The 26,663-nt window shown below is 47.6% G+C and overlaps 1 protein-coding gene across 1 annotated transcript in view; it reads left to right on the forward strand.

Moving 5' to 3' along the window:
* Positions 1 to 6,206: 6,206 nt before the first annotated feature.
* The window catches only part of FAM166A (family with sequence similarity 166 member A), a 58,387-nt gene continuing 37,930 nt past the window's right edge, over positions 6,207 to 26,663 (forward strand). The window contains exons 1-3 of the mRNA XM_030535399.1: positions 6,207 to 6,274; positions 14,238 to 14,452; positions 24,843 to 25,234. Of these exons, the coding sequence (XP_030391259.1) occupies positions 6,219 to 6,274; positions 14,238 to 14,452; positions 24,843 to 25,234 (663 nt within the window). The 5' untranslated portion in view covers positions 6,207 to 6,218. The remainder of the gene's footprint in view (positions 6,275 to 14,237; positions 14,453 to 24,842; positions 25,235 to 26,663) is intronic.

Genomic DNA, 26,663 nt, shown 5'->3' on the forward strand with positions numbered 1-26,663 from the left:
GTTCCACTATGCAGGGACGAGGATTTGGCTAACCATGCAGGCTGTCTGTGACGGGGTGTGCTAGGCCCAGAGACCCCTTAGTGGAGGCCTCAGTGTCCTACCACATCTGTACCAGGCAAGGAGCAGTAGAGGAGTCCTCCAAGCAGCCTAGAGTGGCTGCAGGGGAAGCTGCCAATCAGGGCACAGGAGGGCCATATAAAAGGAGTTGGAGTGCTAGAGGCAGTTCCTTGCTGGATCTGGAGGAGCACAGATAGAGCTCCTGACTGGCTAAAGGGAACTGCAGCACCATGGACAGCTCAGTGCTGGCAAGGATTGGGGCAGTAAGGAAGAGCTCCTGGCTGGCACCTGGGTCTGAACTTAAATGAGCCCTGGGGTAAAGACAAAGCTTTGGTGAAGGCTAGGGCCATGGAAAAGTGGCCCAGGGAATTGAAAGCAGTGTAGGATATGGTCACATGTGACTACTATTCTTAGGATCCCTGCACTGGGACCCAGAGTAGTGGGTGGGCTTGGATCCCCATCCCCCCTCCATAGCCCAATGGGGAATTAGCCTACAGTCAGATAGCAAGAAACCCCTAGAAGGGGACATGAACTATTTAGTGGCCGAGCAGGGGCCAGAGTAGACCAAGAGAGTGAAACCATTGCCTCCAGGGAGGAAGCCCTGGGGGTACAGTCTGATATCGCAAGCATGCGTGAGAGGTGAGTGCCATGCTGTTACATTTAGTACCAGACGTGAGATCCTTTGGACCAACCCCTGATCAACAAGAGGCCAAGGAAGAGGCAGGCCAGCAGCAGCAGGGGACCCAGGCCCAACTGATGCAATTAATGGAGAACCTGCAATGGCAACAGGAGGTCCAGTTTGTAGCACAACAATGGTGGCAGGAGATCCTTTCCAGCCAGGTGGAGTGGATACAGAGGCGGTCAGGTAATGCCACGCCCAAGAACCCAGTTGGTGATGGAACTGCTGGTTGGTTGGCTCCAGGCCTGGCAAAACTCAGATCAGACAATGACCCCTAGGCCTTCCTTCAGACCTTTGAGCAGGTGGTAAAGCAGCAGACTGGAAAGAGTTAACTTGGGCAGCCCACATAGCACCATTCCTGATGGGTGAGGCACAGGCAGCTTACTGGGCGGTAAGCGATGAGCAGGCGAGTTCCTACTCAGTGGTGAAGGCAGCCATTTTGGATTGTCTAGGGCTGACATGGCAGATGTACAGGCACAAGTTCCGGACAGCATCATTCCCGCAAGGGGAGAAGCCACAGATTCTGGCACAGAAGTTATGGGACCTGGCAATGTGCTGACTTAGTCCAGAGACCAGCTCGGTGGAGAAGCTCCCAGATCAGGTGGTCCTAGAGCAATTCGTGATGGTCCTACCAGGAGGGACACAGCTGGGTAAGGAGTTTATAGCTGGCCTCAGTGGGGGAAGCAATCGAGTGAGCTGAGGCCTACGTTAAGGTCGAAGGAGAGGACCAGCCCAAGCTGTATGGTAAACTGAGAGGTGTGCACCAGGGGTGGCCCAGGGAAGCTTGCAAAGGGGAGAGCCCTAAGGCTTCTAGACTCAAAGGGTGCACTGCAATTGCAAGAAGTCCGGGGAGCCCTGCAGCCCATGGGAAGTACTAGTACAAAGGAGCTAGGAGACCCCGTAGTTTGCTACAGGTGGGGCCAGCCTGGGTATAGGAAAAGGAACTACCCAGTAATGGAAGGTGACTATTTTAACCTGTTAGAGTGGGACCAATCAGTGGGGGTCTACCCCAAATATCATAGAATACAGTAACTCCTCACTTAAAGTCATCCAATTAATGTTGTTTCGTTGTTAACATTGCTGATCAATGAGGGAACATGCTCATTTAAAGTTGTGCAATGCTCCCTTCTAACATCATTTGGCAGCCGCCTGCTTTGGCCACTGCTTGCAGGAAGAGCAGCCTGTTGGAGCTAGCTGGTGGGGGCTTGGAACCAGGGTGGACCGGCAGTCCCCCATCAGCTCCCCACTCCCCTAAGTTCCCTGGGATGCAGCCACCCAGCAGGCTAGCAGTTGCAGCTGTCCCTCCCTCCACTGCCATGTGCTGCTCCTGCCCTCTGCCTTGGAGCTGCTCCCCGAGCATCCTGATTGCTGTGGGAGGGAAAGAGGGGGGCTAATGTCAGGGTGTCCCCCTCCCCCCTGCTCCTACATCCCGCTTACCCCTTCTTCTCCATATAGAGCAGAGTGGGGACACAGACAGAGAGAGCCTGGGGCAGCAGCTGCTGTCTCAACTTCTTGATCCAAGACAATGCAGTTAAGAGTGAGTCAGTTTACTTAAAGGGGCGGTGCGCATTTCTCTCTCTCTCTCCAACAGACAAGGTGTGTGTCTGTCTCTGTCTGCTGTGCTGTCTCCCTTCCCCTCCATTCCTGCTGCCTTGTAGAGTGAGAGGCTACATTAACAACAATGTCTTAACCCTTGAGGGCTCAGCCAAGTGCTAGTTCATCATTTAACACAGGGGTTCTCAAACTGGGGGTTGGGACCCCTCAGGGGGTCACAAGGTTATTACATGGGGGTTGCAAGCTGTCAGCCTCCACCCCAAACCCTGCTTTGCCTCCAGCATTTATAATGATGTTAAATATATAAAAAAGTATTTTTAATTTATATGTGGGGGTCGCACTCAAAGGCTTGCTATGTGAAAGGAGTCACCAGTACAAAAGTTTGAGAACCACTGATTTAGCAGCAAGGCATTCTCTTTGAAATATCCCACCCTCTTCCACCCTTTAACTTCACCACCTCAACCAAGCTTCACAGTCGTCATAGCTGTGAACAGTATTAAATTGTTTGTTTAAGACGTATACTGTGTGTATATCTATATAATATATAGTTTTTTGTCTGGTCAAAAAACTTTCCCTGGAACCTAACCTCTCCCTCCCCATTTACATTAATTATTATGGGGAAATTGGATTCACTTAACATTGTTTTGCTTAAAGTCGCATTTTTCAGGAGCAGAATTACAATGTTAAGTGAGGAGTTACTGCATCGGGGTTGGAAGGGACCTCAGGAGATCATCTAGTCCAACCCCCTGCTCAAAGCAGGACTAATCCCCAACTAAATCAAATCAGCATGGCCCCACCATTGGTAGTGACAGTCAAGCTGAGAGGAATGGTAGTTAAGGATCTGGTAGACTCAAGGTGTAGGTACGCCATCGTTTGGGAGGACCAGGTGAAGGCAACTAGCCTGGACTGACACCTCACAGTACGTCTCCTATGTACATGGGGAGACCCAAGTCTGTCCCACAGCAGAATTTGAGCTGGAGGTACATGGCTGGTGAGCTAGATTCCAGGTTGGAGGGGTCAAGGACCTGGTGTGGCCCATAATCTAGGGGAGAGACTGGGCGGGTTACTCAGCCCTCATGTTGGAAAGACCTGACAATGACCCAGGACTCAGAGTCTGGGCCCAGATGAGAAAGAAAGCAGAGAGGCTGGGAGCCAGGGTAAAGAGACCCTGAAAAAGAGCCCAGAGGTGAGACCATGATGCCCAGGATGTGAGGAACCTGCTGAGGAAGTGCCAACAAGAGTTGGACGAGTCCAACATATCCTGAGGGAAAGTCATTAGCCAGCTGGTCTGAGCAGAGCAAGGGTTGGTCTGGGTACAGGTGGAAGCCAAGGGGCAGAGGGAACAATGCTTAGCTTTGCTGGAAGCATTGGCCCATTCCCAGAGGGAGAAGACTCCAAGAGCACAGCAGGAGACCCATGGGAACCAGTCAGAGCTCCATATGCAGCAGGGTCCTGTGGGAACTCCGGCTGAAAAACCTGGTGTGCTATTTCCATTATCTTGGTAGGGTGTTCCATCCAAATGAGTTGACACCCCACCCAGACAGCCCTAAAGGCTCCATGTCAAAGATACCTTGTCTGATCTCCCATGCATCTGGGAGAAAAATCAATTCTTCCTCCCCCACCCCATCCCCCAAAGGGTAGCCATGCCAAGTGGATAGGTACAGAGTCATACAGATTTTTGTAATATTTTATTGGTTTATTTCCATATTCATCACAGTAATCAGAGCAGGAATGACCAAAGGGGTGGACGGAACCATAGAGATGGGTGGACATTTCCGCCCTATCATAGAGCCAGGACTTTCCCATAACAACACTACCCCTACCACCAAAGGCAGCTTTGTCTGAACCCTCACAACACTGTCCATATGACTGGCTAGGGATGGCACGTCCTCGTCACGCTCTGTCTCCTTTAGAGGAGCAGCTGGCATGTCTCTCAGTAACTAACGAGGGTTTGGGCCAGCTGGGTGTGACTCTTGCAGGGCTCAGCGGGTTTGGCCTGGGTAGCAGAGCTGATCGCTTTTCTGAGTGTAACATCCTCAAGTGCAGGCCACGTCCATTCAATGTTCTGTGCTCATGATGGGGCAGTCTTTCAAAATGCAGCATAAAATGGACACCTACTGTGCTCCCCTGAACTTACCACTACTGCCTTGGCCTGCTCGTAGACCACCTTCCAGCCCTTGATTTCATCCTGGCTCTGGTCACTGGTGCATGCAACTATCTGTTCGGCGAGTGGTTTTGAAATCACATTATATACCTTCTGTGTTTGATTTCAGAAGCCAGGGCCCTGAACTGCTGATGAATTGGCCCAAAAAGCAGTCAAGAGTTTTTGCAGTCTGTGGCTGGCAGCCCCTGGGATCCCTGGCTGATAGGCACTATAGATCCAGACTGGGATGACCAATGTTCAGATGGCTCTGGAAGTGGTTCTCCAAAAGCAGCGAGTGTTATGGAAGCACCTGGCAACTGGATTCCTGTGATGGAATTTGACTCACTGCCATGGTGCCTCCTGCTGGCCAGCCTGGGAATTAGTTCGAGGTTGCCAATGCGCCCTCCTCAGGTGGTTCTTGCCCATCATCACTCTGTCTCCGTGTCCAGGACCTACATCACACCCCAGACCGCGTCATCCTCCTCTAGACATATCCCTCCAGCTGTTCCCCACTCAGTTCTCTCCCCCCTTCCAGGGGACCGACAGCCCTCAGTCCTGCCACTCGCCTCAGTGGCAAATCTGCAGTCCAGGTTCCAGCCACTCATCTCAGTGGCAGACTGCAGTCCATGCACTGGCCACTTCCCTCAGTGGCCAGTGGGGGAAACGGGGAGGGGGAAGAGCCCAGGCCCGCCCACTACTCCAGGCCTCAACCCAGGGACCCTATAACTGGCAGCCACATTCTGCCCCTCCTCCTACTCCGCCATCTCCTTCCCTGGGCCACTTCCCCGCAGCCTCCTCTGCCCTTGTCTCAGGGCCTCAGTTTGGCAGCAGTCAGCCTGGAGCTTTCGCATAGTCTGCTGACCCTTCACAGCACTGCTCCATCCATGGCACTCCAGCCCTCTAAACAGCCAGTCCTCCTCCTCCCTCATCCTCCAGGGAGTGATTGCCCCTTCGCTGCTCAGTAGCTTCTTCTTATACGGGCCAGTCTGGTCCTGATTGGCTCCTCCAATAAACCGTCTCCTAATTAGCTAGCGCTACAAGCCTTTTCTTTATTGGCTGTCTCCCACACAGCCTCCCCAGGGTTGCTTTAACCCCTTACATACCAGTGAGGGGCAGCTGCTCCATCACAATCCTAGATGGCTACTTTGGGAAGTTTAAACTGGTAGCTTTCATCCTGGTTGCTCGTGTGGCCAGAGAGGCCATTTTCATAGTGTACAAATCACTGGGCCAGCCTGTGGAATATTAATTTGACTTGTGTGTTATGTTGGTTATGCTACAGGGAGCACTTTAAAATCAAGTTCACTAACATGATTTGAAGCACTTTGTATAGACACAGTTTAACAACTTCACAGTCATGTTAGCTGAGTATTTTGCACTATAGGTGAACGCTACATAACCTAAGCTACTACACAATCTGCTAACACAACTTCAAAGGTGTTAAACTGTGTCTTACAGAGGTGATTGGGGGCTTTCCAAGTGTATCACACTAACTCAAGTAAGGTAGTGTGTCTAAGAAAAGCACTTTTATTGACCATCCTGGACAGACCCTAGACGCACCTCGGAACTTGGCTACTTGTCTGTTGTACATGCTGACCCAGAAAACTGACAGGGCTTCGTTTGGTATGAAGTGTCATTATGAGCGTATTAAATTTTCTGGCTTTGCTGCTGCTGTGGCTTTGTGGCATCTTCACAATGGTTGCCATGGTAATGGTGTTGTTTGCCCTCACCCAGTCCCTGCAGCTGCCTCCTGTAAGTTGAAGACCCAAGCACAGATGCTGCCCTACGATGGCAGCCCCACGGAAACATGGCCTCTTCACCCCGGATCCTTACTACATCCCAGGGTGAGTTCTGACCCGCACAGCGAACGTAGCACTTACAGCTGCTGTAATTGGGGCAGAGGGAGGAGGGAAATGTATTGTTGACATGAATTGTGATCTTTTTCCTGATATAATTCAACTCTCCATTTAAAAGTCTATGGAATGAAGCAGGGGAACATTTGTACAGAATATAGTGAAAGATGGAATAATGCACTAGGGGACGGAATTAAGGGCTGGCATTTCCTTATTTGTGAGTGCTTGACTTTGCAGCTTTAACATTCTTTTTTAACATAGCTTTATTAGGTGTGTGTGCCTGGGTGTGTGGGGGAGACAATTGTTAATGTATATACCTGCATGTTATAGGTGGGGCTGGTAGCACCAACTATTTTGAAGGCTGCCTGACACTTCCTTTTATAAGATGCTATTTTCAATCTCTCATAACTTTTGCCAAACTGACTGACTGGGCTAAAATTTTCTGCCCAGGGTGTCTGTTTCAGGCTGAATTATTTTAGCGACCTTCAGCCAAAAGAGTTCAGCTGTAGGACTAGGGAGGAGGAAAAGTATGTTTTACCCATATTAAATTCTGACATCCTTTTCTTTTAAAACCTCTACTGCCTCTTGGAGTAGAGTGTTGAAATTTGGCAGGGGCTTGGCCTTTATATTGGGGACCTGCCTTTTGCCAGCCCTTTTAAAATATGCCCAAACTTGACCAAGTCATCAGACTTTGAAAAACTGCAGATTACACATGCTCAGAGGACACCTGCTAGAGCTTTGCAGCTCAATTTCCAAAAGATTTCACCTGCTTTGAGGATGCTCCAGCCTGAGGCTTTTGGGGGACTGAGCAGGTCTGTCCCTTTAATTGCTGTTCTGGACTTGGTCAGAGCCAGACACCGTAAATGAAAGCATGGAGCCTGACTCCTCTGTTCTCAGTGGGGAGGTAAGATGACTTGGTACTGGGAGTAGACTGGGATTGGCTGGGCAAGGAAACTGGGACTGGAAACCAGAAAGGTAGGGAGAAGGAAGTGGAAGGGAAGGATACCAGCTGGATGAGGATCTGGAAGGAGGGGAAGTGGAACTGGCTGGGCATGGATACTGAGAGTAGGAATGAGGGAGAGAGGACAGGAGTTTGGAGGGAGAGACAGGGCTAGGATGAGAAGCCGAAGGATTGGAAACTGGTGCTGGCTAGTTGAGGAGAATGGAACTAGGATGGGGAGACAGGGTGGGAAAGAGACAGCAATGGAACAGGGACAAGTTGGACGGGATGGGTCAGCAGGGTTCAAGCTTGGAGGGAATACACAAAAAAGTCTGTGCCCATTAGATCCATAGATTCCAAGGTCAGAAGGGACTTTTATGATCATCTAGTCTGACACACACACACACACACACACACACATACCACAGGCCATAGAACTTCCCCAGAATAATTATTAGAACAGAACTTTTAGAAAAAGCAGCAAAGAATCCTGTGGCACCTTATAGACTAACAGACATTTTGGAGCATGAGCTTTCGTGGGTGAATGACATGCATCTGACGAAGTGGGTATTCACCCACGAAAGCTCATGTTCCAAAAAGTCTGTTAGTCTATAAGGTGCCACGGGATTCTTTGCTGCTTTTACGGATCCAGACTAACATGGCTACCCTCTGAAACTTTTAGAAAAACATCCAATTGTGATTTTAAAATTGTCAGTGATGGAGAATCCACCACATTCTTTGGTAAATTGTTCTAATAGTTAATTACTCTCATCTTTTAAAATGGACGCCATGTTGCCTCTCTGAATTTGTCTAGCTTCAACTTCTAGCCATTGGATCATGTTAGACCTTTCTCTGCTAGATTGAAAAGCCCAGTGTTAAATATTTGTTCCCCAGGTAGGTACATATAGACTGTGATCAAGTCACCCTTTGACCTTCTCTTTGCTAAGCTAAATGGAGTGAGGAACCGCACCTCTCTGAGCCTTCAGCACAGCTGTCTCTCACCGTGGACCCCCTCAGGGAATCCACTCGCCCTGGATCCCCGGGGCCTCCACACACACAGGGAATAATGCAACCCTGATCTCTAGACTGGAGTGACTCTCTACTAGTGTAAAACAGCAGGGATTATTGAGCATCTGAACCTGGCACAGGAAGCTCTCCAGGCCCTCAGCACAGGACATCCAGGTCTCTCCTGCATCTAGGGGGGCTCTGGCTGCTCTCTCTCCCCAGTCCAGCAGCCCCCTCCTTCCAGCTGATCATCCGATATCATCTTCCCCAACAGCTCCTCCTCTGTCTTTTGTCTTCCGTCCCAGGTAAACAGGTCACTGGGGCCCTCTCTCTTCTGTCCTTTGTTCCCCTCTGGCTGCAACTGGTTGGTCAAGTCACTGTAGGGTGACCAGATGTCCCGATTTTATAGGGACAGTTCCGATATTCAGGGCTTTTTCTTATGTAGGCACCAATTACCCCCCACCCCGTCCCGATTTTTCGCACTTGCTATCTGGTCACCCTAGGTCACCGGGGTCCTCTTTCCTCTGTCCTTTGTCCTCCCACTGGCCAGAACCGGCTGACTGCCAAGCTGGGGTGGGCCTTTTAGTCACCAGGTCACCAGTTGTTAGGGTTCCACATCTCCAGGACATTGTCTGGGGGTCCCGGTTGACAAGCAAGGTCACACCTGGTCCTTTGCAACAACAAACCCTCTCCCACCACCTTGTTAAACATGCAGCACACAGGGAAACTGAGGCGTGCACATACTATTCATGTCAAACATTACAAAAATCCCCAGCTTTGTCACAGTCCCTTGTCAATTTTCTACAGTTCCTAGCTTCTGATTCATACTCCTTACTATCGGTTTCCCCGTTCTTCCATTTGTTATATATACACACACATACCAAGTCAGGTTGTTGTTTTTTAACCAGTATGTCCTTCTTCCTTGATTGTGGCTTTTGGGGCAGCTAGTAAGAATTCTTTAAAAATTCCCAGTTATCATTCATATTTTTCTCCTTAATTTCTTCCTCCCAGCTGATTTGGCTCATAATTGTTTTAGCTTTGTGAAATTGGCCCTGGTCATATATTATCTCTTACTAGTTTCAACTTTATTCTGGTTACACATGATAAATGTAATCAAATCGTGGTCAATTGTACCTAAGCTGCAGCTATCTTTTATTTGTTTGATCAGTTCCTCTTTATCTGTTAAGACAAGATCTAACAAAGAATTCCTCCATGTTGGCTGCCACACTTGTTGAGTTAGGAAATTGTCATCGATACTGTCTAAAATTCTAAGGCTATTTTAGCACTGGCAGCATGAACCCTCCAGCAGATGTCGCTGAAATGTAACACACTCCTTTGCAGAGCCTGGAATGGAGTCCAAGATTCCAGAGTCTTCCCATTCCTCTGTCAGCACAATTTAGTTTGGAAATGTCTGAATTAAGGTTGCCCGTGAAGCATTAACAAATGTCGCCTTGTCCATATGCATTATGATCCAATTTTGAATTACATTGACACACACACATTTTAAACATGACCTTCACCTCACTTAGTGCACAGCTGGCCCTGCTCTGGGGATGAATCAGGGTTCTGGAGTGAAGGAAGACTGTTCTCTGGAAGACCCTTGCTTTAATGGTTACAGAAGTCGGAAGATGTGTAGGGAATGAGACAGGAAATTGCAAGGAGAGAAAGGCAGAGTTAAGGTGGTTGAATGCTGCTGTGGGAAATTGGATTCTATCGCTGCCAAAGAGTTCTTGTGTGATAGTATCAAATTTTCACAGTTGGTCAATATTCCTCATTTCCTGGGAATCTGACCTTCAGAAGTGCTGAGCATTCACAGCAGCAACTGAAGTCAATGGGAGCCAGGAATTGAACATATGAAGTGCCAGATGATTATATGTAATGGGTGGGTGTCTCAAATTGGACACGCACGCAAAATTAGTGGACAGTTCTGATCTTAATCTTTCTGTGTCTCGGTTCTCCAGCTATAAAATAGGATGATAATACCCCTTCATCATACAGGGGTGTTGTGAAAATATATTAATCCATGCTTGTGAAGCATGAGACACGATGGTGATGAGCACCATGTTCATGAGAAAATGAAGAATTCTGTCTTCAGAGCAGTGTCTTAATAGTGTGTGGCAAACAAGGGAGAGGGCTGCACGTTGAAAAAAGGGAAAAAAAATATCCGTAGACTGTGCAGGCAAAAGAGATCGTTGTGATCATCTAGTCTGAACTCCTGTGTAATGACGGCCACAGGACTTCTGTATGAGCTAGAGAATATACATTAGGATGTTTTTTCTATTGTGATTTAGAAATTCAATCTTGATTTAACTATTGCTAGTAATGGAGAATCCACCAAAGATAAATTGTTCTAATGGTTAATTACCCTCACTATTAAAAATGTACACCTCATTTCTAGTCTGAATTGATCCAGCTTCAACTTCTAGCCACTGGATCTTGTTATACAATTTCACTGTGCAGCAGACAGCTATGCCTTGCCAAGAGTCCTAGACAACTGTGATATCAAAGGTAATTCAACCAATCAACACCCTTACTCTGCAGCTAATTTGCATGCAATCATTGCATTGGTGGAATACTTGACCCAAATGCCGCACACGTGTAACAGCATGGGCTTTCAGCTATTCTATTCAATTATGTATACAAAGTGGACTAGCTTCAACAGGAGAGATTGAACGAGTCCTGCCCTAGAATACCCATTAACACAGTGATTAAGTCACTGTCCTGGGAGGTGAGCAATCCAAGCACATAAATCCCCTAGTGAATCTCACTCCCCCTTACTACTCTAGCCAACCTGTCTAGAAGTCAGCATAGCCAGAAGATTGGTTCCCCTTGTACTGAGATGGAGGCCATCCAAACTTTACACACACCCCCATCCTCCGCTTCCCATGGTAGGTGGCCCTATGATCCACAAAGCCAGACCTGTAAACCACTTCCCTAGCCAGCAGTTCACTCCTAGAATCTTCCTTCACTTATGGAACAGGAAGGATCTCCAAGAAAGATCACTTGGCATTCCTCTCTTTTAGACCCTTCTGAGTTCCCAAGTCATCGATAATCGGTGAGGTGCCCCACAACAGTGTCATTGGTGGCAGCCTCACCAGTGACTCCTTCCCCACTGACTTCAGAAACCTGTCTTGGTTCTGGGAGGGCTCTGTCCTGTCATCTGCCTGGCCCTTGCGGAACAGTCTTTCCGTTCTCGGTATAGAATCCCCAACAAGGTTTGTTGTCTCCCTTGAATGGATGCAGGTATTTGGGGGGGGGCAAGCTTGACTTTCTTACAGGTTGGGCTTGGACAGGTGTCTCATACAACTCTCCCTTCCATTCAGCCAGCTAGATCATCAGAGAGCTTCCACTTTCCATGCTGAGGGTGTGGTATCAACTGGAAATTTCTAGCTGTGTGGAATTCCTCCTGGTTCTCATAGCCTGCCCATCCTCATCTGCCTACAGCAGTGTAAAATGCAGCCTCGTCCTCTTGCCTCTGACGGCTATGGACTGCCATACCTCTGCTCTGATCTCCTCACTCTCTGGTTCCTTGGTGGCCAGCTGCTTTCTTTTTTGAATCAGGGCTGGTGATACTTCCTCAAGCTGGGTGCCCAGTGGCACCCGCAGCCTTATGCATAGTGCATGGCAGGGGCTCCAGCCCAAGCCTCAGTGGCCACATTGCTATTTTTAGTGTGCCAGCTTGAGCCCCAGTGGGATAAATCTGTTTACTCCGGCTGGGAGGCTCGCTCCCAGATGCACTGTAGATAGAGCCTCTGAGGCTCCGTAGTCTCTGTCCCGGTCCTTAACATCCAAGAAACTCTTTTCCGCCAGCAGAGTTATCAATGTGCACTTCATACAAAGGAATACCCTTCTGGCTTCAGGTAGGAAAGAAAACATGAATGAATTGCTGCTGATTCACTGACCAGGATCAATCCTGGGCATTTAGTGGAGGTCAGGGCCCGGGGGGGAAAATAATATGTAATTAAAGATTATATCATAATGAATACACATCAGGGAATTGAATTAAGGTAGCGCTAGCAACCTAATTATTGGCATTTCCTAACTGTTGAGGATTTAACTTTGCAACCTAAATAATGTTCTTTTAAACATAGTAACATAGTTCTGTGTGTGTGTAGAGAGAGAGCAAGGATAGGGATTTTCTAGTTTTTGTTTGTTATTAAAGATGTCTTTAAATGGTATATTGTGGTTTAACGTTCACAATTTGTGTTTGTTTCTAGTTAAGTTCTGTTTAATATTTGTTTTTAATGTTTCATAGATTCCAAGGCCACAGGTAAATCTAAATGGTGATCAAGTCACCTTTAACCTTCTCTTTGTTAAGTTCAATGGATTGAGCTCCTTGAGTTATTCACTGGAAGACGTGTTTTCTATGATGGGCCTTAGAGACAGTAACACTTGAGGCAAAAGAGCAAACAAACCATGTAGCTACATGTCAGCTCTGAACAAAAGCACCAACACAAAATGATTTTGTTCATGGTCCGATTACCTACGACATAGTAACACAAATACCTGAAATCTCTGCTCAGTGACGATGCCCAACTAAGCCCTGTGAATAATTTACTTGCTACTTGGTTACAAACTCATTTATTGCACCAGACTTCGGCTTCAGTGGTTACTAACAGTGTAACTGTGACCTGTTAACATCAGTGTGCTGTTTCCTGTTTACAGAATCTACCTATACATTCAGTGTCCTTAGCTCCTTACTGAATTGTGCGCCACCCTGTCACTTTTCCTCTGAAACACACATCAATTACTGCAGATGTATGTTTTCAGTGTTTTACTGGAGTTTGCTTTTTTTTTTTCCATCCCCTTCTTACAGCAGAAGGGCAGGAATTATTTAAAGGTAAAAAGCTGATTTTGTTCATTTTTAGACTCATGATTAAATACATGATTAGACCTATGATTAAATACAGAACAGCTGGAGATTGTAAAATATTCCGTGTTCTTACAGGCTGTGAATGCAAACTCAAAACTGTGGTGTCACACTGTCTAGAGTGCTTATTCCAGGGCAGGCATGCTGAACTGGTGCTATATTCTATCATTAGACTTCACCAGCCTGGTAACAAATATGAATTCCTGGATCACTGTGCCATTCTTACCATGGAGTCACAGACACTCCCCTGGGGCTCTCCAATCTATCTTGTCACCCAGGCAAGCTGGACTTAGTGATATATGGTCACTTAACCATAATCACAAAATATTCACATTGCTTCCAGTTCCAAGAGACCTACCCAGGATCAATTGGTCCCCCAGATCTTACACACACTTTCACGCTTTTCAAGTCGCAACACATTGGCATGTGCACATTCATCTCCATACACATCTTCATTTGCAATTTACACTCAGGCATCCCACGTTTGCACCCACATACCGTATATACTCATTCATTGGCCCCTTCATTTATAAGCCGACCCCCCAAGGTGGTTAGGTAAAAATAGCAAAAACCATATGACCCTTTCATAAACTGACCCTATATTTCAGGGTTTGGCAAACTTTGGCTCCTGGCCATCAGGATAAGCCGCTGGCGGGTCAGGACGTTTTGTTTACTTGGAGCATCTGCAGGCCTGGAGACCCTCAGTTCCCTGTGGCCGTGGTTTGCCATTCCCAGCCAATGGAGCTGCAGGAAGTGGCCACTTCCTGCACTCCCATTGGCTGGGAACGGCGAACTGCAGCCAAAGGGAGCTGAGGGGCTCCATGCCTGCAGATGCTCCAGGTAAACAAAATGACAATGTATTAGATATTCAATTCAATGATTCCATAGAGTTTTAAATCATCAAATTTTAGTGTAGACCCATTTATAAACCGACCCCTACTCTTTGATGTGTCACTTTTTTACCCAAAATATTCAGCTTATGAACAAGTATGTACGGTATACCCTCATTACACATACTTTCAGATACATGCAAACATAACAATGAAACTAATTATTCTATCTATGTGTGGAGGAGCTGGAACTTTAAAATGTTCATCACTGCCAAACCAGTAAGCACCTGTCTGTGATTTCCTCCTCAGATATGGTGGGTTCTACCCTCAGATCCGCTACCAGATTGGAGAAACCTATGGCAAAACCACCTCTCGCCTGCTGACAGACCCCAGTGTTCTGAAGAGCCCTTGCTCTGTGCTGGCTCCCCTAGTGAAGCCGCGGTTCCTAGAGGATTTTAGTGGTACAAAGCATCCTTCAAACCAGATGCTGGATCAAAACTACAGTTACTTTCCCGGATACACTGGTGAGTGAAACTCAGGACTTTGCCCAAGGCATAAACACAAAGGGAAGTTCTGCCAGCTGAAGTCAGAGGTTTCACCTAGGTGGCCTGGGTTTGTATTTATGATATTTGGACTAGTAGGACATAATTTCTTGGAACAATCATGGCCCCATGATTAGTTTCCTGTGAGTCTCATTGTGGATGCTGAGTGGTGGTAGTGGCCTGTGTTATACAGGCAGTCAGACTAGGTGATCACAATGGTTCCCTCTGACCATAGAATTTAAGAATCTTCAATGGGACCTGTCATTCTCCTGTTGCCAAGGGAGTTACAATGTGCCTCTTCTCATTCTCCTCATTGCCAAGCAACTGGAGAGTGAAGCGTTTCCTTCTCTTTAGAGAAGTGCTCACATAGATTCGTCCTTACAGAGTTTTGCATGCACCCTCAGTATTGACCCTGGGCTCCTCTGGAATAGAAGTGCCCTTGGGGTGTGCACATGTTCCCTGTGCAACAGATCTGAATATCTGAAACCAAGGTTGTGTCAGCAGCAGCACTCTGGGTCCGCATAAGCCCCTCTTCAATGCATAGCTCCTTGTTCGCTCCCGCTGGGTTGAGTGCTTTCTCATGTGTTTTTCCTGTAGTGTTTGAGAAGTAGCTGTTGTGACTGTAAGATTTTATAGCATCTGGTCAGTGTTGCATTGCATCACTGTTTGGCCTACCCTAGGTAGGTGGAAGAGACTGGCAGATCTGCTTTATGATACAATCATGTATCTCTGTGGTATTAGATACTCCTGATCTGAGCAGCTTCCTTACAGTGTTGTGTTCAGGAATTGCACCTCTGTGACACCAAAATGTCCTTTGCTGTCTGACTTGGCTCAATGATTGGCCTCCCAAGGCATGCTCCATATGCTTGTCATCACCTTCTTTAGGTGGTGACAGCCTTCACTCAGCCTTCCCTGATAAGAGCTTTGGCACGACCAAGCCATCAGTTTGACAACTGAACACCAATTGACAGACTCGGGACTTATGGTGATCTCAAGTGAAATGACCCTTTGTGGATTAACAATGAAAGAGAAAAATAGTCTCACACCTATGTGTATGCCACCTCCATGTGGAAGGCTGTCTCCTGCAAAATGCAATGACCTGACCAATCGAATACATGAACAGAAGATCAATGTCCTCGTGCTACAAGAGATTCATTTATTAGACCACAAGAAAGCATCAAATGTCACATTCCAGAATATCACTTAGTGAGCCAACACCACTCAAAACATGGGCCCGCATTGTTCATGAGACAACAGCTGTGGAATACCTGCTCTGTGGACTCAAACTCTTCAACACCATGTGCTATGATAATGAGAATCAGCCAGCTTAAGGTCACAAATATCTAGATGTAAGCCACCATATGTCACCTGGCCCACATTGGTTTTAGGAAATCATAGCCACACTTCAATATGGGTTGGAGACTTCATTAGCCATCCTACATCCTGAGGTTCTGACAACAATAAGCCCAGGGGCAAACAGCTTCTTAAATGGGCCTTGAACCAAAATAAGCATCAACCATTTGATCTTAAGCATCCAGGAACCTCTCATCTTGCAAGGTGGAGAAAAGTTGACTCATCCAACTTATGCTTCATGTTCTGTGCCTGGAACGCATGGCCCTTACCGGTGGAACAAACTGTCCTCAATGATTGTCCACAAAGCCAACACTGAACTCTTGTCATATGCATCAGTGTCCTAGTCCTCTAATCACATTGCTACCAAAGCCACACTGAAACTTGAACAACTATATGGCAACTGTGGAAAAAGTGGGTTGACAAAGCCCTGTGAAAATGGATAGTTATGACAGGTTCATCAATCTCCTTAAAGAGGCTGTAAAAAGGAACATCCCCTGTGGCTACAGGAAAGCCTACACTCCTTGATGACTGGTAGACAATCAGGCTCTCCTAAAAGAGTCCAGGACAATAGATAACCCTACTGCCGCAACCACACTCCTGGAAACACTGAACTCTGCTAGATAAGAGTGATATGCAAAAGCTATGCAGAGCCTTGGTTTCACCCGCTCAACCAGGAAAGCCTGGAAGCTTCCCCGTAACCATGGCAGTGCCAACCTCCCCTTTGCACAGTGTCATATGTCGAAACTGAAACCTCTGCCACCCTACTGCTCCTGAATTCCAAAGCCCAAATAGATCTTCATCACAAAAGGAACAGGGAAGACAGAGCTTTATTGCTTCCTGTCCAACTGCCCAGCAACTGACTCTATCAAACCCTTTTACTAGAGAAAAAGTGGACGAGCCCATAAAACTCATCAAACTTGGCAATACAGCAAGCCCAGATGGCATTTTCCCAGAATTTCTGAAAAACTGAGGTCAGAATGGCCACAACTGTTTGACACGCTTCTTTACCAATGTCTATGCCCTTGGCCAAATGCCTAAAGTGTGGCAACAGGCAAAGGTCACCACCATCCTGAAACTGCAGAAAGCAGATAAGCTGACAAACTAACAGCTAGTATCATTACTATGCATAATACAGAAGCTCTGGGGAAGGATACTATGCCCATCTCTGAGTACTGCCTCTCAAAAGAGCAATCTGGGGTCAGACTGGGATGAAGTACCTGTGATCGAGTACATGCACTGGTGACCTACATGGAAGCCGGCTATCAGTATGGGCTCAAACCAGCAGCAGCCTTTGTGGATTTGTCCTCAGCATATGACATGGTTTGACGGGACAGCCGGAGTCTGAAAGTGTCAAAAATAGCATGTTGCAGAGCCACGCTGCACCTACTGACAGTTATGCTCATTAATCGCAAGTGTTGCATTCTTCTAATAGAACAGACCAGCTGACCTCGTTTCCTGAACAATTGGCTCTCGCAGGAATTCATCTTGGCACTGTCTCTAATACTTATCTCAGTGACATGCCATGAAGCCAGTCATGAGAATTTGGATGAGAGGATGATCTCACGCTTGCCGTCAAGTGAGCCTTCCACCCATGCAGAACGCACCCTCAACACAAGATTTGCAGAACCTGAAGAAGTGCTACTGGTCATGGTGACACTGACCAAACCCTCAAACTGCTGCCTTCTCATTTCACCTGAGCAACCAACATGTAAAGACATGCGTAAATGTCACTTGCAGCACCAAACTCTACAATCCAGAACCACACAGATAACTTGGGAAGCCCTCTTGCCTAACATCTGAGAGAAACCACTGCCAGAATAAAGGCTAGGAACAGTACAATCTACAAACTAGCCAAGACCAATGGGGGAGCAGACATCCTTGGCCCTTATTGTCTCGGTGTCTGAATACTGCGTGCCAGTACGAGTAGGTAGTGCACATATGAAACTTGCCAGTGTGCAAATTGTCACAGAAGTGCTGAACTTAACGTTGTCATTCTGATTCCCCGTCCTCATGCGTATCTTACCAACATCCCCCCAAAAGAAGCAGCAATAATACAAGAATGTGACTCTGCAACAACAAACTCAGACTTGCTCATCTATGAAGGTCTCCAACCCCCTCCTGAGATGCCATCTTAAATCCAGGAACCCTTTCTGGTTAGCAGCTGAAGCTTTTGAAACCCCAGGAGTGTCACCAAAAGACAAGTGGTGGAGGCTATGTGAAAATTGTAGGGTCAAGAATCAAGACCTGATCATGGATCCTACAGAACAATTAACTACCTTCACCATGTTGCATAAGACATGGATCCTTGCAAACCACATCGGAACATCACACAGATGCTGCAATTGCCTAATGCACACATGGAAAATGAAGTCTTACATGTGAATGTGGAGAAGACATCCAAACCATGGAACATGTAGTGAATTGCTGCCCTCTAAGATCTTTTGCCGGAGGAACAGCCTTTATGCAATCCATATTACTGGAAGCCACAGAGTGGATGACAAACTTGGATGTTGACCTTTAATGTTACTTTTGAAGTGCTCAAGATGAAGACGTGCCTTTAAAACCACAGCTGTTGCATATATCCTTCACTTTATATAAAATGATTAAATTAAAACTGACCTAAACAAACATCTCTCCATATAGAATCAACAACACTCAGCGAGTCTCTGAGTTTTTAACTATTCTTCAAAATACATGTTTTTCATACATTTCACGATCAGAAGGGACTATTGTGCACCAGAACTGGACACAGGCTTCCAGGAGCAGTCACACCAGTGCCAAATACAGAGAGAAAATAACCTTTCTGCTCCTGTTCAAGATCCCCTCCCCCCTGCATGCATTACAGGATCTCTATAGCTCTTTTGGTTACAGCATCTTATTAGGAGCTCACATTCAGCTGATTATCCACTGTGACCCCCATATCTCTTTGAGTCACTGCTTCCCAGGATAGAGTCCCCCATCCTGTAAGAATGGCCTATGTGTTTTGTCCCTAGATGTATACATTTAGCCATATTAAAATGCATATTGTTTGTTGTGCCCAGCTTACCTAGTGATCCAGATTGCTCTGAATCAATGACCCTTCATTATTTATCACTAAGGCTGTGAATCTGTCATGGAGGTCACGGATTCTGTGACTTTGAGCCCTCTGTGACTTCTGCACTTCTGGTGCTGCTGATCTGGGGGCCACTTGAGCAGCTCGGGCAGCCCCTGAGCCAGCCACACCAACTCCTACAGGGGCAGTCTCGGGCCACTGCACCTCCCCTCCACCCCCAGCAGCAGCAGGAGTTTGAGTGTGGAAGGGGGCTATGGGCTGTGGAAGAGAGTTGGGGCGTGGGACAAGATGAGGGCTCTGGGCTGCTATTACTTTTTAGGGGGGTGCTCCCTGGAAGCGGTGACATGTCTGTTGTCTCCTAGGCAGAGGAGCAGCCAGAGGGCTCCACGTGCTGCCTCTGCCCACAGGCATTGCCCCTGCAGCTCCCATTGGCCAGTGCTTGGGGAGCCGCATGGAGCTAGGTAGGGTGCTTGCCAGCCCCGCCAACCCCCACTCCCAAACAGCAGCAGGGGTCCCGGGCCACCCCTCTCCCCCAAGAGCACCCGTGGTGCCCCTCAGCCATCCCCTGCCCCAGAGCACCCAAGTTTGTTAGGGATATATAGTACAAGTCATAGACCGGTCACTGGCCATGAATTTTTGTTTACTGCCCGTGACCTGACCATGACTTTTATTAAAAATACCCATGACTAAAATGTAGCCTTATTTATAACTCCCACAATCTGTGTATTATTTGTAAATATTATTAATGATTATTTTTTGTTTTCTTCCAGGTCATTAACAAAATACTAAATAGCGTAGGGCCAAGAACTGATCCCTGCAGGACCCCAATGGAAATATGCCACCCTCATTGACCATTCCCTATTTACAGTTAGATTTTAAGACCTATCAGGTAGCCAGTTTTTAATCCATTTAATGTGTGCCATGTTAATTTCATATCATTCTAGTATTTTAATCAAAATGCCTTCTGTACCAAGTCAAATATTTTACAGAAGTCTAGAAAGACAAGGTGGATGACATCATATCTTTTATTGGACCAACTTCTGTTGGTGAGAGAGACGAGCTTTCAAGATTATGCAGAGCTCTTTCTCCAGTCTGGGAAACTAACTCAGTCCTGGTCTACACAACAGAGTTAACGAAAATGTAGCTCCTGCAGCTGTAACTCACCCACTACACCGACTTAACTCCACCTCTGCAAGAGGTGTAGCACTTAGGTTGATGCAGTTCGGTTGACGCAGTGTCAGTGTAGACATTGAGTTGCTTACATCAACTGTTTCTGCCTTTCTGAAGCCATCCCACAATGCCCCTAGCTGACAATGAAGTCAATGTAAGTGCTCCTGGTGAGGATGCGCAGCGCCGACACAAGGAGCGTAGTGTGGACAGGCAAAAGCAATTTAATTACTGCCGTGGTCATATATCAGTGTAACTTAGGTCAACTTAATTTTGTAGTGTGGACTTACCCTGAGAGAGTCACTGCTAAATAACAGGGGGAGCAGATTGTTTAGCATAAGTAGTTAACACATATTTCAAGGGACCATTCAAGATGAAGTGGCCTGTTAACACCTCTCCAGTCATAAGCGGGGACACGAAGGGAGGGAGCAGCTGGAGGGTTGTAAGTGGGTTATGAATTGCTGTAATAAGCCATAAATCCAGCATCTCTGTTCAGTCCATGACTTTTTAGTTCTAGCAAAGTTATGAATTTAAGCACCCAGGCTCTTTAGTTTCTCTGGGGAGACGGCTCTGAGGGCACGTCTACATTAAGAAATTAGGTGAAATTTATAGAAGTCGATTTTTAGGAAGCAATTTTATACAGTTGATTGTGTGTGTCCCCACTAAGCACATTAAGTCGGCAGTGTGCATCCACAGTACCATGGCTAGCGTTGACTTTTGGAGCATTGCACTGTGGTAGTTATCCCACAGTTCCCGCAGTCTCCACTGCCCATTGGAATTCTAAACTCCCAGTGCCTGATGGGGCAAAAACATTGTCACGGGTGCTTTTGGGTACATGTCGTCAGTCATCCCTCCCTCCGTGAAAGCAACGGCTTTCTGGGCCTTTTTTCTGTGCAGATGCCATGCTGCTTTCAGCAGACGGTGCAGTAAGACTGCTAATCGTTGTCATCCAACCACTGCTTCTGCTGCTCTCTTGGTGCCATGAATCCACCTCGCAGGTCCTCTTATCGTTTGGTATAAATATCTATTCTTGTGGCATCCGTTGTTATCCACTGCTTCCACTGCAACTCTGCTCTCCTTCAGATGCCATACCATGGCAAGCATGGAGCCCGCTCAGCTCACCGCTGCTGTTGTGAGCATTGTAAACACCTTGCGCGTTATGTGCAGAACCAGAACCTGCAAAGGCAGGTGAGATGACGACAATGCGATCACGATAATCATGAGGACATGGACACAGACTTCTCTCAAAGCGCGGGCTCTGGCAATTTGAACATCATGGTGGTAATAGGGTAGGTTCATGCTGTGGAATGCTGGTTCTGGGCCCAGGAAACAAGCACAGACTGGTGCGACAGCATAGTGTTGCAGGTCTGGTGTGATTCCCAGTGGCTGCCAAATTTTTGCATGCGTAAGGGCACTTTCATGGAACTTTGACTTGCTTTCCCCTGCCCTGAAGCGCAGGAATACCAAGATGAGAGCAGCCCTCACAGTTAAGAAGCAAGTGGCGATAGCCCTCTCGAAGCTTGCAATGCCAGACATCTACCAGTCAGTCGGGAATCAGTTTGGAGTGGGTAAATTCTACTGTGGGGGCTGCTGTGATCCAAGTAGCCAGCGCAATCACTGAGCTGCTGATATCAAGGGTAGTGACTCTGGGAAATGTGCAGGTTATAGTGGATGGCTTTGCTGCAGTGAGATTCCCTAACTGTGGTGGGACAATAGACGGAACCCATATCCCTGTCTTAGGACCGGACCACCTTGGCAGTCAGTACATAAACCGCAAGGGGTACTTTTCAATGGTGCTGCAAGCACTAGTGAATCACAAGGGACGTTTCACCAACATCAACGTGGGATGGCCTGAAAAGGTACATAACGCTCGCATCTTCAGGAACTTTGGTCTGGTTGAACAGCTGCAGGGAGGGACTCACTTCCCAGACCATAAAATAACTGTTTGGGATGTTGAAATGCCTATAGTTATCCTTGGGGACCCAGCCTACCCCTTAATGCCATGGATCGAGAAGCCATACAGAGGCACCCTGGACAGTAGTCAGGAACTGTTCAGCTATAGGCTGAGCAAGTGCAAAATGGTGGTAGAATGTGCATTTAGACGTCTAAAAGCACGCTGGTGCAGTTTACTGACTCAGTTAGACCTCAGCAAAACCAATATTCCAATTGTTATTGCCACTTGCCATGTGCTCCACAATATCTGTGAGAGTAAGAGGGAGACATTTATGGCGGGCTGGGAGGTCGAGGCAAATTGCCTGGCCGCTGATTACACGCAGCCAGACACCAGGGCAATTAGAAGAGCACAGCAGGGCACACTGCGCATCAGAGAAGCTTTGAAAACCAGTTCCATGACTGTCCAGGCTATGGTGTGACAGTTCTGTTTGTTTCTCCTTAATGAAAACCTGCTCCCTTGGTTCACTGTACTTCCCTGTAAGCCAACCACCCTCCCTCCTTCGATCACCGCTTGCAGAGGCAATAAAGTCATCGTTGTTTCACATTCATGCATTCTTTATTAATTCATCACACAAATAGGGGGATAACTGCCAAGGTAGCCTGGGAGGGGTAGGGGAGGAAGGAAGCACTGGGTGGGGTGGTGGATGTGGGGAGGAGGGAAGGACAAGGCCACATTTCACTTCAAAACTTATTGAATGCCAGCCTTCTGTTCCTTGGGCAGTCCTCTGGGGTGGAGTGGTTGGGTGCCAGGAGCGCCTTCCCTTCCACCCCCCACTTTCTTGGGTGTCTGGGTGAGGAAGCTATGGAACTTGGGGAGGAGGGTGGGTGGTTACACAGAGCCTGCAGGGGCAGTCTGTGCTCTTGCTGCCTTTCCTGCAGCTCCATCAGATGCCGAAGCATATCAGTTTGATCCCCCAGTAGCCTCAGCATTGCATCCTGCCACCTCTCATTTTGCTCCCACCACCTCTCATCCCGCTCATCCCTCCTGTCCTCACGTTCATTTTCTGATTTCCTGGACTCCGACATTCGTTGTCTCAACGCATTCTTCTGAGCTGTTTCAGTGCAGGAGGACTGCATGAGCTCAGAACATTTTATCACTAGTGTGGGTTTTTTTGCTGCCTTATCTGCACTAGCCTCTGGGGTGAGGTGATGGGGGAGCATTGAAACATTTGCAGCTGCGGGAGGAAAAAAGGGAGAGTAGTATTTAAAAAAACAGATTTTAGAGAACAATGGGTAGACACTTTCATGGTGAACCGAGCTGTTAACATTACATAGCACATGTACTTTTGGTACAAGGTGGCATTTTGCCTCTTATATTGAGGGCCTGCTGGTTTGGTGTGACAGATCACACACACGGGGCCGGGCAACAGAATTTAGCTTGCTGGCAGCCATGGTAAGCCATAGTCTTTCAGCTTCTTCAACTTTCATAATATGTGGGATTGGTTTCAAAAGCAGCGCCCTCCTTTCCCATACCAAGCACCCATTGGGTTGGCCATTTAAAAGGAGGGGCTGTACTGGCTGCGAATGCATCCCAAGTCTTCAGGGCAAATGAATCATTAAACACGTTTGCTTTTAAATCATGCATTATATTTACAAAGGTACACTCACCAGAGGTGCCTTCTCTGGCTTCATGGTCCGTGAGCCTGCTTTGGGAGGGTAGGGAGCGTATTGGCTCCAGGGTGATAAACAGTTCCTGGCTGTTGGGGAGAATGGTTTCTCCACTTGCATGCTATGCACTATCCTTATCTTCCGCATCCCCAAAATCCTCCTCCTCTGTTGCATGAGACTCCCTCCTTGCAGGTGTCCATGGACGGGTGGGGTAGTGGTAGGGCTCCCCCCCCCTCGACTGCATGCAGCTCATCACAGAAGCGACGTTATCTGGGGCTCTGACCTGGAGCAACTGTTTGCCTCTTTGGTTTTTTGGTAGGCTTGCCTGAGCTCCTTAATTTTCACACGGCACTGCTGTGGGTCCCTGTTGTAACCTCTCTCCCTCATGCCGTTGGAGATTTTTTCAAATATTTTGGCATTTTGTCTTTTGGAACAGAGTTCTGATAACACGGATTCATCTCCCCAAACAGCGATCAGATCCAGTACCTCCCCTTCGGTCCATGCTGGAGCTCTTTTGTGATTCTAGGACTGCATGGTCACCTGTGCTGATGAGCCCTGCATGGTCACCTGTGCTGAACAGCTCACCATGCTGGCCAAACAGGAAATGAAATTCAAAAGTTCCCATGGCTTTTGCTGTGTACCTGGCTAGTGCATCTGAGTTGAAAGGTGTCCAGAAAGGTCACAATGGAGCACTCTGGGATAGTTCCCAGAGACTATACTGTCAAATTGCATCCACACTACGCCATATTCGACCTGGCGATGTTGATTTCAGCACTAATCCCCTTGTCAGGAAGGGGTACAGAAATCGATTTTAAGAGCCCTTTAAGTCTGAAAAAATGGCTTCATAATGTGGACGGGTGCGGGTTAAATCGATCTAATGCTGCTAAATTCGACCTAAACTCATAGTGTAGACCAGGGCTAAGTAACTAGACTGTGCTAAGGTGTTATGATGTGATAAGCTGGGGGATACCTGAGGGGCTCTGATCTTATTCAGCTGGGGAGTGTCTATAGCATGCCTCAAAAATGTTCATGTTAATGTCACTGCTGCTAGGAGATCTGCTCATATGGGTGTGCAGCACTGCAGCTTTCAATATGTCTGTTGTCTGGGCACAGTGGGACTTCCCCAGTGCACACAGTCTGTGGGACAGACCTTCCCACCATCCCTTGAAATGGACACTCTCTCCCTCCCGTTTACTTCCATATACACATTCATTTAGCTTGGCTTGCTCTGTTTTACAGGGTTCATTCCTTACCAAAATGCCCAGTTTGGACCATATTATCCAACACCTGCCACCACATCAAGAGCCCCACTGCTAATGCTACTGCCAGCACAGGTGCAACAGTCGTGGGTGGACTCAGACACTGGTGACTCTACGCAGCTACGTGAGCAGAGAAAATATATCCCCTGCCATCCTGGCATTAGATTGGCATGTGGGCATGGATGGAAGAGTTCCTCCTCCCCTACTGGCATGCATCTGGCATCTGAGCAGGAGAAGAGGAAGGCACCCTGCTATCCTGACATTGCACTGGCATGTGGGCAGCAAAAGAATCATGGACCGTGCCATCCTGATGTGGCACTGGCATGTGGGCAGGGATGGAGGAGCTCTCCCTGCCTCCGTGGAACCAAACAGGTATGTGGGCATGGATGGGAGAGAGCTCTGTGCCACACATCTCCTGCAGAGATAGCGTGGAGGAGGTTTGCTCTGTTACACTGGCTCTCCACAGGGAGTGATGTGGGTCATGGAGAAGTCCTTACCATTCTTGTACTCTCCAGGCTTGTGAGCACATGGGGATTATGAGAGTTCCCTGCCAGACCTACAGCACACAGTTGTGTAAACATGGTGGAAGTTTTCTCTACCCAGGTATGTGGACACAAAGAGAGTCCTCTCTGCTGTTCTTACACTGTTCAGGTATGTGAGCACAGAAAGGGGTATGCAGTGCTGCTGCACAGAGATGTGCAGGGATGGATGGTGATGAGTTTACTCTGCCACACTGCAAACGTACATGAGCATGGGAGAGATCTCCCTGCTATTGTGGCATCACCAAGAACTTCCTACTGGCCTGGAAGAGGGAGAATCTACCTGGTGCATAAGTTCACAGATCTTAATGCTGGAATGCTGACCTCTTGCATGACACAGAGCGCAGAACCTCCCCCTGTGATTCCTGCATCAACAACTTTTGGTTGTGCTAAAGCAGATCTTTTAGAAAAACATCCAATCTTGATTTAGCAAGTGTCAGTGATGGAGAATCCACCATGACCCTTGGTGAGTGGATCCAACAGTTAATTACCCTCACTGTGAAAAATGTATGCCTTATTTCTGTTCTGTTTAACTGCATACGCCATGCTCGTCGCTACAGTACCTGGGGGAGGAGGGGGCAGATCCACAGGTGTATTTAGGCACCTCCCTCCTGGTCAGAATTCTCAGCTGAGAACCTGTTCCTGGCATTAGGCACCTAAGCCAGGTCAGTTCTTTCTTACAAAGCATGGGAGAGCCCCCATTATAACCAATGGGTCAGGGCATTCACTGTGAAGGGGCAGACCTGGGTTCAAATCCCTAGTCTGTCTAATTTGGAGCAGAGACCTGAACCCAGGTCTGACACCTCCCTGGGGAGTGTCCTAACCACCAAGACATTGCATACTCAGGAGGGTGCTCTCGCTCACTCTCTCCTGTTGAAGCTGTTCCACTTTCCATAACTAAATCTTCATGGGAGCCAGAACCAGAATTCAAAGGTCCACCCACTTTACAGCTTAGTGCTTAGGTCATGCACCTGGAGAGTCATGTTTACTCTCTCTCCATCCCAATGAATATTTAATCAATCTATTTAGTTTAGCCAAGAGAAGGCTAAGAAGTGACTTGATCATTTAGGGGAAGGTTTCTGGCCTGTGTTAGACAGGAGCTCAGACTGCATCATCATACTGAAATCTATGAATCTATGCCAAGCGTGTTGGAACAGGGAGGGATCTGGGCCCCATCACTTTTAAAAGTGACTCAGGGGGAAGAGGCGGAGTGGGGGCAGGGCATAGGAGGAGGGGAAGGGCCTTGAGGGAGGAGTAGGATG

The sequence above is a fragment of the Gopherus evgoodei genome, chromosome 16 (genome assembly GCF_007399415.2).
Source record: "Gopherus evgoodei ecotype Sinaloan lineage chromosome 16, rGopEvg1_v1.p, whole genome shotgun sequence".
Taxonomy (NCBI): Eukaryota; Metazoa; Chordata; order Testudines; family Testudinidae; genus Gopherus; species Gopherus evgoodei.